Source organism: Embiotoca jacksoni, unplaced genomic scaffold (assembly GCF_022577435.1).
Source record: "Embiotoca jacksoni isolate LCO1_2020_lvr unplaced genomic scaffold, fEmbJac1.0.p SCAF_23, whole genome shotgun sequence".
NCBI classification, from domain to species: domain Eukaryota; kingdom Metazoa; phylum Chordata; class Actinopteri; family Embiotocidae; genus Embiotoca; species Embiotoca jacksoni.
The window spans coordinates 3,663,674-3,679,446 of NW_027185374.1; the positions used below are offsets into that span (position 1 = coordinate 3,663,674).

A 15,773-nucleotide genomic window follows, 5' to 3' on the forward strand; every position below is an offset into this window, starting at 1 on the left:
GCATTATTTTTCTTTGTTACAAAATAGTCATCTTCTGCTCCCCCTAAGGTTTTATGTAATTTAGTGACGTAATACTATGACTGTACCCGTCATAAACTATCTTCAATTAATTTATAGACCTCATCTTTTGGCAATTTGCCTTTTGGTAATTATGTTATTAGATGGTGTTTAAACCGATTAAAGCAGTAAGCAGATTTTTTTTTGCTTTTTAAATCCGGTGGGAATTAATTTACCAAGTGACCTGCTTGTAATCAAGAAAATGAGTCTTATTTCAGCCTTTACTAATTGATTCGGCTCTTGATTATGTTTATTGTTTTGTTGAACAGAGAACGACGCTCCTCGCTTTGGAGAAAGAAGACGAGGAAGAGAGGAACAAAACCATAGAGAGCCTGAAGACGGCTCTGAGGACCCAACCCATGAGGTGGCTACATCTACATCTCCCTCTGTCCCGCCCTATCATCCCTGCCTTGTTATATATAATGCCAGCTATCATCACATCTCCTTTCATCTAACCTCCTCTCACCTCGTCTGTCACTCTTTCCTGTTCTTCACCCTGGTATGGAAATGAGTCCTTTAAAAACTGAGCACCCGTAAAGGTCGCTGCGGCGCCAGTTCAAGGTTTTTCATTGACTTAAATGTACATTAAAGGAAATCTTTTCAAACACACTTTGGAAATAAATGTTACATTTACTGAAGATAATGAAGTTATAGTATAAGGAAATAGAGGCGGCTGAAGGAGTGGACACGCATAGACTTAGACATATTTAGCTATTTGATATGTGATACCACAGTTATAGCCGAGGACATTTTAGCTCATAATTATATTTCCCTGGTAGATCTAGACTTCCCTGAAGCAGTAAGGTCCCATTGACTGCATGTCTTTCCCCTGTTCTCTTCCCACATTTCCTGCCTTTCTCGTACTGGCTTTATCTAATAAAAGGGGGGGGGGATACATCTTTAAAAGAATAAAATCAAGTTGTCTCTAAACCAGGATGACCTCTGTGTTGCTCTAAGGTTTGTGACCCGTTTCATCGATCTGGACGGCCTGACGTGTATCCTGAACTTCCTGAAGAGTATGGACTACGACACCACAGAGTCACAGATCCACACGTCTCTGATCGGCTGCATCAAAGCCCTGATGAACAATTCTCAGGGCCGCGCCCACGTCCTCTCTCACACCGAGAGCATCAACATCATCGCTCAGAGCCTGGCCACAGAAAACATCAAGACTAAGGTGGCTGTCCTGGAGATAATGGGTGCTGTGTGTTTGGTGCCTGGCGGGCACAAAAAAATCCTGGAGTCCATGCTACACTACCAACGGTTTGCCTGCGAGAGGACGCGCTTCCAGGTGGGCGTGAGCGAGTCAAGAGCCCAGTTGTGGTTTTAAATCTGTTGCCGACAGATAAAGCAATTTAAAAGCAACATTGCCTGAAGATATTTAACTCCTGTAATTGCTTGTCATTCCTCAGACACTTATAAATGATCTGGACCGGAGTACGGGGCGATACAGAGACGAGGTCAACCTGAAAACAGCCATCATGTCCTTTATTAATGCTGTGCTGAGTCAAGGAGCTGGAGAGGTAAATTATATGCTGCTATCAGGAGCCCTCTGATCCTTAGAGGTCCTTATAGTTGACCACTCATTCAAAAGACTCTTTAAAACATTGTTTGCATGCTTTTTCTACTGCTAATTTTTTGTTATTTTCTAATAAAGACAAGTTTGGAGTTCCGCATCCACCTCCGATACGAGTTTCTTATGCTGGGAATCCAACCTGTGATCGATAAACTACGGTCTCATGAAAACTCCACGTTAGACAGGTGAGAAGCAACCTCACTCAAAACCCTGATTTCTTTTTGGGAAGAGCTCACTTCCTTTAGAGTGGTGCCAATAAATATTTAGTGATGAGGAGCTGAGAAGACATAATGAACCAGGACACTGCCTGGGACTGACTACGAGTCAAAAACTGAACTTACAAAGCCAAAAAACTTTCAAGTTAGAGAAAGAAAAAAGCAGATTGTCATCTAGTAAACACAACTATACCTTCCAAACAGTCTTTTTTTTAGATTTTCTATTTCATGCAAATGACAATACATTCGAATTTTACTGTTTATATCGTCATTACTGTCTTCAGCGGTCTTTCTGAGTTAAGCTATTAGTATAGGAGTGCATCATATTTACAGGCTGTCTCTCTAATTCCATCCTTCCCTCTCTCAGGCATTTAGACTACTTTGAGATGCTGCGGAATGAGGATGAGCTGGCTTTGTCCAAACGTTTTGAGTCGGTAAGGAAAATAAAGATCTTTCCCTGCATCTTGCACGATTTCGGTGTGAAATACTTTGCGGGTATTGATGCCTGCTGTTGTCTTCTTCCAGGTACATATAGACACCAAAAGTGCCACCCAAGTTTTTGATCTCATCCGCAAGAAAATGAACCACACTGATGCCTACCCGCACTTTATGTCTGTCCTGCATCACTGCCTGCTCATGCCACGTGAGTGTTTCTGTAGATTATCCATGACTGGACAAACTATAAATCAAGGCTTGACAAATATTGTGGAAATCACACAGAAATACACTTTTTGTTTCTACACCTTTTGTTTTTTCTTTCTGCTGTCTAATGTGATGAAAAGATGCTGGGGAGTTAAAAAAAAAAAAAAAAAAACATTCCCTGAAATATAATGAGGCTCCAAGCAAGGGTGTAGTTTTACTCCCACCAAATACACAATATATCTGTACCTTCTGGTTTGAAGCCAAAATGATAAGAATGTTGACTTTGTCCGGATAAGTCAATCCAGAAACTGGATAAGACATTCCCAGCCAAACTGAATACTGTACTCATTAAGAGTCTAATATTTAATTTGTAAGTGATTTTCTGTGAAACTTGCATGAAGCCCGAGTTCCCACAGCATCTGATTTGAAATCAAAGAGCCACTAAACGGCTTCAGATATTCCCCTTCCTCTCTAACTTACCTGAGGGTGTAACTAAAACGCAGCTACGTGTCATGCGTTAATAAACTTGTGACGGCCGTTAAATAAAAGGAGGAATCATAATTATACTACTGAATCTGATATGATGACAGGATGCCTCCCGACAGTTTTTTTCTCAGAGTTTGCGTTTACAAGGATTTCGGGATAAAAAAAAAAAAAACGAGGCACCAGTAAGCATCTCGGTCCCCCCAGTGATGGACGGAGTCTCAACAATCAGAAACAAATCTGTACTTTCTTTTTTTCAATATAATGGCTCCTTTGAGCTGTTTCACCACTGTGGAACCAACTCTAATCAAGTAATGTCTCCGATATTAAGGAAATGTCGCTTGAGGGAAGTAAAGTAACTTCGGTCAGGAGACTAATGGGGAAACTTGCACCTCTTTTTGATTCCGTCTCCAGACAAGAGAAGTGGGAACACGGTGCAGTACTGGCTGCTGTTGGACCGCATCGTCCAGCAGATGGTCTTGCAGAACGATAAAGGTCACGACCCCGACGCCACACCACTGGAGAACTTTAACGTGAAGAACGTCGTCCGGATGTGAGTGTTGGATTTCCTCTGGACAGACAGACACATAGACGAGTACATGGAACAGATTACTTGACTGCCAGATTGAAGAAAGTAGAACAGTGTTGTGTTTGCTGAGAAGTTGAAAGCCACGTGCGTAACAGAGCTGGTTTAAAAATAGCTTCCCTTTTAAGTTCAGAAAAAGTGGAGCCGTTCATGTGAAGGCTTTGATTAACTCGGTGTGTCATTCTTTCTGCAGGCTGGTTAATGAAAATGAGGTCAAACAGTGGAAAGAGCAGGCCGAGAAAATGAGGAAAGGTGTGTATGATTCCAAATAGAACGAGTTCCTTAAATCCGGTTTCTCCTTAAAATCGTGTTTTCATAAACTCCGTATGAAGAATTTCGTGCTTTGATTGATTTCCCATCACAGAGCACCATGAGCTGCAGCAAAAGTTTGAGAAGAAGGAGCGCGAATGTGATGCCAAGACGCAGGAGAAAGAGGACATGATGCAGACGCTGAACAAGATGAAAGAGAAGCTGGAGAAGGAGAGCAACGAGCACAAAAATGTCAAACAGCAAGTGGCCGAACTCACTGCACACCTGCATGAACTCAGCACCGTATGTTCTTCTTTTTATTTGCTGTCATAATTACCTTAAAATAAAACTTGATTTACTATTACATTGGACATTGAAAAGCAATGGTGGTCAAGAGCCAGTCACACAATTTCATATAGGTGACAAAAAAAAAAAAAAAAGCTGTGTAGTCATCCCACTCTGAGGAGCAGCACTTTTAAATGTTAAAATATGAATGATATATATTTGAATCATTAATAAAGTGTTCTGCTCCAGGTAAAAAGCAGAAATTCAAAAGTAGAAGCAATTTATAACTTCTATCTCACTGAATATTGATTTGTTATGTTGTTGTCTGTCCACCATTTTGTTGCAATCACCCCTTATTAATACTTTGCCAGCAGAGTACGAGATGTCTGTCAATGAATTGGGGGGGAAGCAGTTTATTTTTGTACAAAGCTTTGACAACTAAAATTGATATTAAGAAAAGCTATAAAAAGAAAGAAATTTGATGCACATTTAAGAAATAAACCAATAAGAAACCAGTGAACATGAGAAAGTAAGAGATTAAATTAGCTTCTGAGAAAGTACCTTTTTGTTCTGTGTCCCCTTGAAATGACACATTATGGCAATTTGGTTTTAAATATTTAAGCCCGAGAGGGATTTTTCCTCCTCGGATTGTTTCACTTGAAGGATTTTGAGACAAAACAAAACTGTAATCAGAAACAAAATGTACTCTCGTATCCCTTTGATCATCCTCTGACTGCTGCTCAGGAATCACTGCAGCGGGACATAAAACTTTCTAAGGGATTTGTAAGGAAACATAAAATATTATTAAAGACGAGGCCGGCGATATTCTATAGTTTTTGTTAGAGTCACTAAATCCCTTTGAAAGACCTAAAACTATTCTCGTGTCCTGTGTTATGGGTAAAACATTAGTAACTTGGCAACGTTTTAAATCTCCCTGCTGTTATTATCCGTCCCTGCAGAGGCAGGCAGCTGTTGTTCCTGGCGGCCCTCCACTTCCCCCCGGCCCCCCCGGTGGCCCGGTGCCTCCTTCGCCCGCGCCAGCGTTCGGCGGGCCGTGCCCGCCTCCACCGCCGCCTCCCGGTGGTATGATGCCTCCCCCGCCGCCCCCGCCGCCTCCGCCGGGCGGCCCCCCGCCTCCCCCGGGACGCCTACCCGTCGGAGGCATCCCTCCGCCGCCGGGAGGCCCTCTGGGACCATATCTGACGAAGAAGAACATTCCTCAGCCAGCCAACGCGCTCAAGTCCTTCAACTGGTCCAAGTTGGCCGAGGTGAGAACAGCCGAGACACAAAAGGCCCGAATACATTCCTGTTTCTGTTGAAGTACGAGATAACATGTCTGATTCTCCTCTGCTCAGAATAAGCTGGAGGGCACTGTGTGGATGGAGGTGGATGATGCCAAGGTTTTCAAAATCTTGGACCTGGAGGACATTGAAAAGACCTTCTCAGCCTATCAGAGACAGCAGGTACGGAAGGATGACGCAGTTCATCTCTCAAACTCGCCAAATGTCCTCCATCAGACGGCCAGATGTAGACAGCTGCGAGCAGAGGGGTCAGCTTGATTGTTGTTTTGCATTTAGCCTCTGCTCGTGTTCAGATGTTCAAAATATTCTCCCGTTTGGCAACTTTTGATTTCTCAGTTTGGTAAGGGAGAAGAGGAGAGGTCGGATAATTTACAAAAAAACAAATCAGTCTGACAGTATAAAGCAGCCAACATGACATAGATTCAGTTTAATAGTTACCAAACGTTTACGCTTGACTCATTCTAAATATTTGAATGGAATGCTGTTTTTTTAAATTTTCTTTTTCTTTTTTATTTCTTTTGATCATTCTGCCACGTGATTGAAAATGCATGAGTCAGCTGCTTACGATCACATTTTTCTTCCTCATGGCTTCTGTTTGCAAGCAGTTATTAGATATTCATTGTCTTTGGGGTTTTTTGTGTTTTTTAGCTTCACCGACAGAGATGAGCATGTTTTTTTTCAAAGTTGCAAAATGTCAACAGCTTTTCTCCAGCTCAGCTCAGAAATAATAGTCCTCTAATGTGATCTTAAGCATGTTGAATACACACATTATTATATTCATTGAATTAAGAATCGACGCGACAGAAATTGACCGTCGGCCTGATGAGTTGAAACAAAATGACAAAAACTGGACGGCACTCGGCAGATTGATTTGCAGAGCATGTGAACAGCGAGCGCGTGTCGATCAACTGGACTCCCACTTGCGTCTCACTGCCGCTCACTTCATCACTGATCCGTTTTAAGTGCTCAACGAGCTTCTATTCATTTGCCGTCTGTTCTTATGGGCTGCGATCACGTAACTGCTTTACTTATTCTAATGAGTGCTTCCATCTTCCCTGCTTCCTGCCTGCATTTTAGGACTTCTTAATGATCAATAACAGCAAACAGGTGAGTGCACTTACAGTACAGTCGGTTATACAGTGTCCTTGTGGATGTCATCAGACTGTGGTTATATGTTAAACTCTGTGCGTTTGTATTTTCGCTTCCTTAATTTGTGTCCGACAGCATTTCAACCTTTCAGACTTTTGTTCGGCATCAGCTGCCTTTACGTGTGTTATGGTTACGTGTAGTCATGAATGTGACGACGTCACGGGGTGTTAGGCTGCGTGTCAGTCAGCCCCCCCGTTGTCATGTGTTTGTCAGTAACTAACTAAAACAAAATGTGTGTTATATGTTAAAAAAAAAAAAAAAGCAACAGCTTGATGCCTTCTAACCTCTTCATCACTCTGCTAACAGAAAGAGGCGGAGGACGACATGCTGAGCTCCAAAAAAGTCAAAGAGCTGTCAGTCATCGACGGCCGTCGCGCTCAGAACTGCAACATCCTCCTCTCACGGTGAGTCCGAGTTACATCGTCATCACGAACAACTGACACGAACGCAGGTTATGATTTTTTTATTTGACTCATCTGTTGTGTGCTGCAGACTGAAGCTTTCAAATGAGGAGATCAAGAGAGCCATTCTAACCATGGACGAGCAGGAGGACCTTCCCAAAGACATGCTGGAGCAGGTACGGCAGACCGTCTGCAGCTGGGTTGTTTTTTTTGTTGTTTTTGCATGAATGTTAACACACTGACGGATACAGTAATTACACTTGAGGAATAAAGCGGGTTTTCTGTTCACTGTAGGTTGAAAAAAAAAAGCATTTAAACCTCATTTTCATTATCTTTTTACAAAAATAAATAAATAAATGCATGCTCGTCGATATGCATCGTGTAATGTGCATTGAAGAGAGGCAGTGAGATTCAGCCCTGTTCGTCTACCGGCATAATAAATCATTTTACTGTCTTTAGCTGAGGAAAAAAAGAAAAAAAGAACAGATGTCCTTCTGTTATACGTGTTAAATAAAAAACTCTTTTGCTTCCCCATCAGTTGCTGAAGTTTGTCCCGGAGAAGAGCGACGTGGATCTCCTCGAGGAGCACAAACACGAGCTCGACCGAATGGCCAAAGCCGACCGCTTCCTCTACGAGATGAGCAGGTGCTTCACTCTCTGGTTTTATTTTTTGTTTTTTCCCCCCGTGCGGCTCCGCAGCTCAGACCTGCTGACAAACAATAGCCTCGTTTCCCCTTCGTCAGAGCCGATAAATGCGATGACACATGGGTTTCTACTTAGCGGGGAACAATAGCTGTCTGTGCGAGCCATTATTTCTGAATGACGTCGGTGAATAAATAGACGCTATCACGTAATAACAGTATTAGGGTGGCAGTTTTGTAAACAGTCCCGTCAGATAAAAGGAACAAAGGAAACATGTCGCAACCGGGCTGCTAACCGCACAAATACACGAAGACCAGCTAAGAGAAGATCACAAACTAAAGTAACTGGTATTTCCAACAGAAATGCACGAAAAACACTCAAAGGCAGGATTATACAAATGTTCTTTTCTGTTTTAGCTTTAAAAAATGCCTTGTCGTTTTAGGGCTTTGGTCCTAGAGAGCGGACCGGCGGACAGATGTCACTGTGGTATTTATTGGCTGCAGAGTCGGTGGTTTACAGGCTGAAATCATGAACTCGGCCAAAAATAAGCATCATTACCACAACCAGAACTTTTATACGGGCCATGAAGTGAGACGACTAGCTTTAGTTTACTCGAGCATAATGTCCGTGTGTGGCTCTTGTCTAAATTTGTGGATTTCCCTGTTTTATAATCGATTATTTTGATCCGTTTTTGTTCTTTTCTGACGCGTATTTTCCATCCTTTGTCCAGAATAAACCACTACCAGCAGAGGCTGCAGTCGCTTTACTTCAAAAAGAAGTTTGCAGAGAGGATAGCGGAGCTCAAACCCAAAGTCGAAGGTGGGAAATGTCTTAGTTTCATACATCAATGAATTTCATAAGCATATAGTGTATATTAATATTGTATTTACAACACCAAGCACTTTTAAAAATTTTTTTTTTTTTTTAAAGTAATAAACATTTTGTATAATATACCCACAGGTTTCTGTTTTGATATTTCCCAAAGTTATTGCTTCGTTAGTCGAAATATAATTCACTCGGTCATCTTGAATCCGCTGGAAAGTGAAACGTTTCTTGGTGTTTCAGCTCTGACTCAGGCGTCGAAGGAGATTTTGCACAGCAGAAGCCTGAAGCAGCTGCTGGAGGTGGTGCTGGCCTTCGGGAACTACATGAACAAAGGTCAGAGGGGCAACGCTTACGGCTTCAAGGTGTCCTCGCTCAACAAGATCGCCGATACCAAATCCAGCATCGACAAGTAAGAACACCTTTTCAGCGGGAAACATCAAAACATCGCAGGCACTAAGGCAAGGAATGGAATTTATAAAAGTGACATCTGGAACTGAGAATACGATACTGGTGTTACTCTACTGAAATCTGAAACGCCGTAGTAAAAGCTATATATTGCACATTTGACACATTCGCCGCAGCTCAGTGTGTCTGAACAACTGTGTTTGCAGAAACATCACTCTGCTGCACTACCTGATCACCATCCTGGAGAAGAAGTATCCCAAAGTCCTGATGTTCCAGGAGGACCTGCAGAACCTCTCGGTCGCAGCCAAAGTCAAGTAGGTTTAAACAATCAGAGCTGTAGTTCCCAGTAAAGGGGAAAAGGAGGGAAAATGAAGGTTTGTGAGCTGATTTAAAAAAAAAAATAAAAAAAATTTGAAAAAGAAAATGCAAATTTTATCTTATACAATGTATTTATATATATATATAACTTTTGTATTATCTTCACCTTTTGGATAGTTTTACCTTTTCATGTTTGTATTCATATTTTAATATTTTCTGAGAAGGGCACCCAACTTTTGATTGAACTATTAGTTAATAAAATGCAGCCTGTGACAAAGTCAACAAGTTACGAGTAAACTTATTTTTCTGGAATCACTGCTACCAAACTTTAAACTACTTCCTGATTAGTTAAAAATAATTAAAACTTTCTTTCTTTCTTTCTTTTTTTCTTTCTTTCTTTCTTTCTTTCTTCTGTATCTCTGTCTTTTTCTTTCTTTCTTTCTTTCTTTCTTTCTTTCTTTCTTTCTTTCTTTCTTTCTTTCTTTCTGTATCTTTCTTTCTTTCTTTCTTTCCTTCTTTCTTTGTAGTATGACCGAGCTGGAAAAAGATATCGGCAACCTGCGCAGCGGCTTAAAAAGTGTTGAGAGCGTAAGTTGAAAAAAGATTCATCGGACAGTTTTGTGTTTAGTGTTTTAATACGTTGCATATTTGTTGTAGCTCTCCTTCACGGTGTCCTTCCTCTCCCGGGATTTCCCTTTTGCAGGAACTGGAATACCAGAAGAAGCGACCGCAGGAGCTCGGCGACAAGTTTGTGTCGGTGGTGAGCCAGTTCATCACCGTGGCCAGCTTCAGCTTCTCCGACGTGGAGGACTCCCTCACCGAGGCCAAGGAACTGGTGAGTCGGCACGTACGGTCTCTCGAGCGCGTGTTGGAGCCCACCGGGCAGCGCCGCTGTCGCCCGTGGACGCTTTTATTGGTCAGGCTGCCCGTTGCCGTGTTCACCGGTTCAAGTGTGCAACCGGGCGCAAGAGGCTTGGATATTATTTGACATGCTTTTATCACCCTAAATGTGTGGCGCAAACACAATCGCAACGCTAAAGCAAGGAGAAACGGTTTTATGGGGGAAAAAAAGAGGCTCCGTTAAAGCATCAACCTGAAACCGAGAAACTTGATGATATTCATGTTTCAAAGGAGAGTTTTGCCACCCTGGCGTTTAGATTTATGCGTCCGTCTTGCCTGCTAGGCAGAGTGCGGGCCACACTGACCCACGCGCTCGGCTTGTCACATGGCAACCATTAGTTTCTGTGAATCATTTACGGTGTCCCACAGTTAAATATTTGAGAGTGTTTACAGTGGTCCTCTGTGCTCAGGATTGAGAACCAGAGAACCTGCTGACCCTCCAAACAAGCTCCCTGCATCTGGTTCCTGTATGTGCGCGTGATAAAAGTGTTGCCGACCGAGACGGTGCGACAGTGATATTTCAGGAGTTGCGGTGTCGATCACAGCGATCGTGTTTCTTGATTTCTGCAGGATGTAAGAAAAAAAAAAATAATAATTACAATTCAACATGCAGCACACAAGTGACTGATTGTAAGTCATTGCCATGCGCCTTTCCTTCACCCGATTAAAGTGTGTGTGACGGACAGAGCTGCTGCTGCTGCTGACGCGCACATTTCTGAAGATACAGCCGAAGGTATACATCTTCTGAAGATTTATGCTCCCAGCGTGGTCTCGCATCTGGATGTTCTCCTTTTTAACTTACTGTGAAAAACACTCAACAAACACACTGCCTTAATTTGGGCTCTGGCTCCAATCTCCGACCTCGGCTGCAATCAGTAGCCGGTCAGATTTGGGTTAACTTGGGCTTCAAAGCCCGACTGTTTGGTCCCCCGCTCTGATTTCAAAGCGCCGAGACCTAATGAGTCTCCTGTAAAACAGTGGACGACGGAGTCAAAGCCGGTGTTACCGTGTCCTGCTGTAAATCTAACCCCGGGTGCCCCTTCTCTTTGGTCCCGCAGTTCCTGAGGGCGGTGAAGCACTTCGGCGAGGATGCCAGTAAGATGCAGCCAGATGAGTTCTTTGGCATCTTCGACCAGTTCCTGCAGTCGTTTGCCGAGGCCCAGCAGGAGAACGAGAACATGCGAAAACGCAAGGAAGAGGAGGAGCGCAGGGCCAAGATGGAAGCTCAGGTACGCCAGCGATCGACGTCCACGCGTTCCTTGAGGAAGAACCCGCGCGGCTGCTAGGCAACAAGTATTTTAGATCCCACGGGGCCGGCTGTTCACCAAACGGGTCACGTGGGAGAGATAGTTTAACATTTATTTTACTTTTTAACATCGAGTTCGATGAAAAGATGGAATGGTGTCTGTCTGCTTAACGCACGACCGGAAGCGTTTGAAAACAGGGTAGCCAAGATCTGCTCAACGGTAACGTCGGCCTACAAACAGCTCTACGCCCTGCTGAACATATTATATTTATATTATCTGAAAGAAAAACAAGTGTAAAAAAAACATTGAGAAGTTTACAAGGGTGGGTCAACAAGATCGGTGCAGCAGCGGGACGTCCAGCGAGGTGTAACCCCGATCGACGTCGTCGGATTGTGTAGCCTTCAGAAAGCGCTGAGGCGTCTGTTTCCTGTCTTTCTGCTGAGTCAGCAGGGTTTTTAACCGCCTCAACAAACTCTCCATGGGGAAACAGAATTTCACCGAGACGCACGTTTTGTTTCTGTGTCACCAGCTGAAAGAACAGCGGGAGAAGGAGCGGAAGTCCCGGAAAGCAAAAGCCAACGGCGAGGACGACGGCGGCGAGTTCGACGACCTGGTGTCGGCGCTGCGATCGGGCGAGGTCTTCGACAAGGACCTGTCCAAGATGAAGAGGAACCGCAAGCGGATCAACAACCAGAGCACGGACGCCAGCCGAGAGCGACCGGTCACGAAGCTCAACTTCTGAGGCCGCCGGCTCCCCGCCCCGACCCGCCACCGGCTCCCCGACCCGCCCCGCCGGCTCCCCGACCCGCCACCAGCTCCCCGCCCCGCCGGCTCCCCGACCCACCACCGGCTCCCCGACCCGCCACCAGCTCCCCGCCCCGCCGGCTCCCCGACCCACCACCAGCTCCCCGACCCGCCACCAGCTCCCCGCCCCGCCGGCTCCCCGACCCACCACCGGCTCCCCGACCCGCCGGCTCCCGACCCTGCTCCCACCGCTCGGGTGAAACCGACCCGCACATTCCTCCTCCGCGCTCCCTCCTCCGCTCCCGCCCGGCTCGGCTCGAACAAACCGTGACCTCGCATCACGCAGCACAACATCTTCAGACCTCTCCATCCCGCTCCCCCGCGTCGATACGAAATGGGAGCGGAAGCCAAAAGTTGACACTATTCGACCGAACGGGATCGCTTCGTCCGGCGGACCGGTTCGGTCGCACGACGACTTTTTTTTGTGTGGTTTTTTTTGTGTTTTTTTTTTTTTTTTTTTGCGACATCGTCGTGCCGGAGCGACGTTTCCCCGAGGATGCTCACCGGCGCTCCACGGGACCCGGTCCTGTGCTGTTTTTTTTTTTGTTGTTGTTTTTTTCCGCGCGTCAGAATCTACGCACCGGCGTGAAATGTGCAGCTCGTAGACTCCTTCAGGGCCGGGACGCTTGAACCAAACGGGAAGACGGTTCCGCGTGGAAAAACAAAAAACAGGAAGGGCCGTTTTGTACAGACTGACTTTCGGCAGGTTGAGAGAGAAGCCGCTTTCACTCGTCCGAATTGTCCCAGAGATCTTTTTTTTTTTTGTTGTTGTTTTTTTTGGACTGAAGCTGAAGTCAGAGACTCTGTGTCGTTAGACAGATGTGGTTTCAACTGCAGCTGAGAAGAAGAGTGGGTTTTTTTTGTTTTTCTATTCATCATTTATATATCTGATCGGCGTCTGTATTATTTGAACACGTTCCCGTTAAGAGCTGGCCTTAACTCTTGTTGATTTTACTTGTTGGGTCGGTACTCTGAAAGGCCTGGGCCTAAGTGTGGACACTCATGTCATAGATTCCATATATCCATATATAAGGGCGTGTGCTTGCCACACATGCACATAGGATTTCATGAGTACTTTGCTAAATGCCATTAAAACCAAAACCCAGCTGATGCAATACACTTGTTTTTTTTGTTGTTGTTTTTTTTCCTTCTGCAGAGAGTGCCCTCCTTTTTTAAATGTTTTCATTCGAATCGATGAAATGTGTTTTTCGGCGCGCCGGCCGGATTCACACGAGCTCTGATCCGCACGTGACCAGAAAAAAACCACGTCACGTGTAACTTCAGCTGTGTGGATCCATCCAGCGTCTCGCACCTCCACTGAACTTTTATAATTTAAATCTTGCCTTCCATTGTACGATGACCTGGAGATAATAAATGGGAGAACGTAGTTTTATAGAGTTTTTTTTGTATTTAGTCGACACGCACAAAAACGTGAACCACCGTGAACAGGAAGTGCACATTGGAGAAGGGATGGTGGAATCTTTTGACCGTGACGTCAACTGAGCCAGCGGCGCCATCTGCAGGTCACTGAGTGCAACACAAACTCAAACTTGCATTCGACACAAATCCAAAACTATTCTGGTGTTACAACCTCAAACGTTTCACTTGACAATTTTGGAGTTCATTCGTGAAATAATTTAGACTTGCTCTTTAAAATCGTAGTGAACATGAAACCCTTCATTCAGTCATACACGTGTGCGTGTGGGTCAGTTAACTATTATTTATTGATTACTACATGAATGCTACGAATATTTTGCCGAGCGTTGATTTGTTATGTTATTAATTTCAATGTTGTTGATTTTGTTTTTGGTCCTGATTTTTGTTTGTTTGTTAACAGCCAGTTTCAGATCACGTTAATGGTTACTTGACAGTTTACTTTGCTAATCTACTGAAGATATTATGAATCATTATGAATCTCACCCACCAACAATTAAAACCAAATGTTAAATACGTTATTTTCTAATTCAGCACCAAGGTAAATCAGGATGGAATTAATTGCTCTCTTTAACCCTCATTATCAACCTCTTATTATAAATCAAAGTATCCAAGAGATGCTCTGTTGTCACGACGTGTTTTGAAGCGACAAAAGCACTTTCTGACGTGATCATCGGAGCGTGTTTTGTACACGAGCCCCTTTTTTTAAAAAGGAAACCGGCAACTGACGCTCACTTAAGCAGAAACCCACGAGTCAGCTCGTCATCCGGCTCCCGCACAAAACGCGAGACTCCGGTGTAAAAAGCTTTGCCGGCGACTTCCACCACGACAGCCTTGAAGTCTCCACACCGGGTCTCCTGAAGAGAAACACAATTATTATTATTGTTTTTTTTAACAAATCACAATTCCTCTTTCTTGTAATATACAGTGGGGCAAAAAAGTATTTAGTCAGCCACCAATTGTGCAAGTTCTCCCACTTAAAAAGATGAGAGACGCCTGTAATTTTCATCATAGGTACACTTCAACTATGAGACACAGAATGGGGGGAAAGAATCCAGGAAATCACATTGTAGGATTTTTAATGAATTAATTGGTAAATTCCTCGGTAAAATAAGTATTTGGTCACCTACAAACAAGCAAGATTTTTGGCTCTCACAGACCTGTAACTTCTTCTTTAAGAGGCTCCTCTGTCCTCCACTCGTTACCTGTATTAATGGCACCTGTTTGAACTTGTTATCAGTATAAAAGACACCTGTCCACAACCTCAAACAGTCACACTCCAAACTCCACTATGGCCAAGACCAAAGAGCTGTCAAAGGACACCAGAAACAAAATTGTAGACCTGCACCAGGCTGGGAAGACTGAATCTGCAATAGGTAAGCAGCTTGGTGTGAAGAAATCAACTGTGGGAGCAATTATTAGAAAATGGAAGACATACAAGACCACTGATAATCTCCCTCGATCTGGGGCTCCACGCAAGATCTCACCCCGTGGGGCCAAAATGATCACAAGAACGGTGAACAAAAATCCCAGAACCACACGGGGGAACCTGGTGAATGACCTGCAGAGAGCTGGGACCAAAGTAACAAAGGCTACCATCAGTAACACACTACACCGCCAGGGACTCAAATCCTGCAGTGCCAGACGTGTCCCCCTGCTTAAGCCAGTACATGTCCAGGCCCGCCTGAAGTTTGCTGGAGAGCATTTGGATGATCCAGAAGAGGATTGGGAGAATGTCATATGGTCAGATGAAACCAAAATAGAACTTTTTGGTAAAAACTCAACTCGTCGTGTTTGGAGGAGAAAGAATGCTGAGTTGCATCCAAAGAACACCGTACCTACTGTGAAGCATGGGGGTGGAAACATCATGCTTTGGGGCTGTTTTTCTGCAAGGGGACCAGGACAACTGATCCGTGTAAAGGAAAGAATGAATGGGGCCATGTATCGTGAGATTTTGAGTGAAAACCTCCTTCCATCAGCAAGGGCATTGAAGATGAAACGTGGCTGGGTCTTTCAGCGTGACAATGATCCCAAACACACCGCCCGGGCAACGAAGGAGTGGCTTCATAAGAAGCATTTCAAGGTCCTGGAGTGGCCTCGCCAGTCTCCAGATCTCAACCCAATAGAAAATCTGTGGAGGGCGTTGAAAGTCCGTGTTGCCCAGCGACAGCCCCAAAACATCACTGCTCCAGAGGAGATCTGCATGGAGGAATGGGCCAAAATACCAGCAACAGTGTGTGAAAAGCTTGTGAAG

The 15,773-nt window shown here is 44.4% G+C and overlaps 1 protein-coding gene across 3 annotated transcripts in view; it reads left to right on the forward strand.

The window, feature by feature from the left end:
* LOC138203437 (disheveled-associated activator of morphogenesis 1-like) overlaps nt 1-13,472 on the forward strand; it is a 46,919-nt gene extending 33,447 nt beyond the window's left edge. For 2 of the 3 annotated variants that reach the window (XM_069158289.1, XM_069158288.1), the window contains exons 5-26: nt 327-421; nt 1,015-1,348; nt 1,470-1,580; nt 1,715-1,818; nt 2,216-2,282; nt 2,374-2,491; nt 3,388-3,526; nt 3,753-3,811; nt 3,924-4,111; nt 5,053-5,361; nt 5,449-5,556; nt 6,472-6,501; nt 6,850-6,947; nt 7,036-7,120; nt 7,483-7,589; nt 8,317-8,405; nt 8,652-8,820; nt 9,023-9,130; nt 9,662-9,722; nt 9,838-9,969; nt 11,093-11,263; nt 11,811-13,472. In XM_069158289.1, coding sequence (XP_069014390.1) covers nt 327-421; nt 1,015-1,348; nt 1,470-1,580; nt 1,715-1,818; nt 2,216-2,282; nt 2,374-2,491; nt 3,388-3,526; nt 3,753-3,811; nt 3,924-4,111; nt 5,053-5,361; nt 5,449-5,556; nt 6,472-6,501; nt 6,850-6,947; nt 7,036-7,120; nt 7,483-7,589; nt 8,317-8,405; nt 8,652-8,820; nt 9,023-9,130; nt 9,662-9,722; nt 9,838-9,969; nt 11,093-11,263; nt 11,811-12,023 — 2,895 coding nt within the window. In that variant the 3' untranslated portion in view covers nt 12,024-13,472. The remainder of the gene's footprint in view (nt 1-326; nt 422-1,014; nt 1,349-1,469; nt 1,581-1,714; nt 1,819-2,215; nt 2,283-2,373; nt 2,492-3,387; nt 3,527-3,752; nt 3,812-3,923; nt 4,112-5,052; nt 5,362-5,448; nt 5,557-6,471; nt 6,502-6,849; nt 6,948-7,035; nt 7,121-7,482; nt 7,590-8,316; nt 8,406-8,651; nt 8,821-9,022; nt 9,131-9,661; nt 9,723-9,837; nt 9,970-11,092; nt 11,264-11,810) is intronic. The other variant, XM_069158290.1, reaches the window with a different exon arrangement.
* The last annotated feature ends 2,301 nt before the right edge of the window (nt 13,473-15,773 follow it).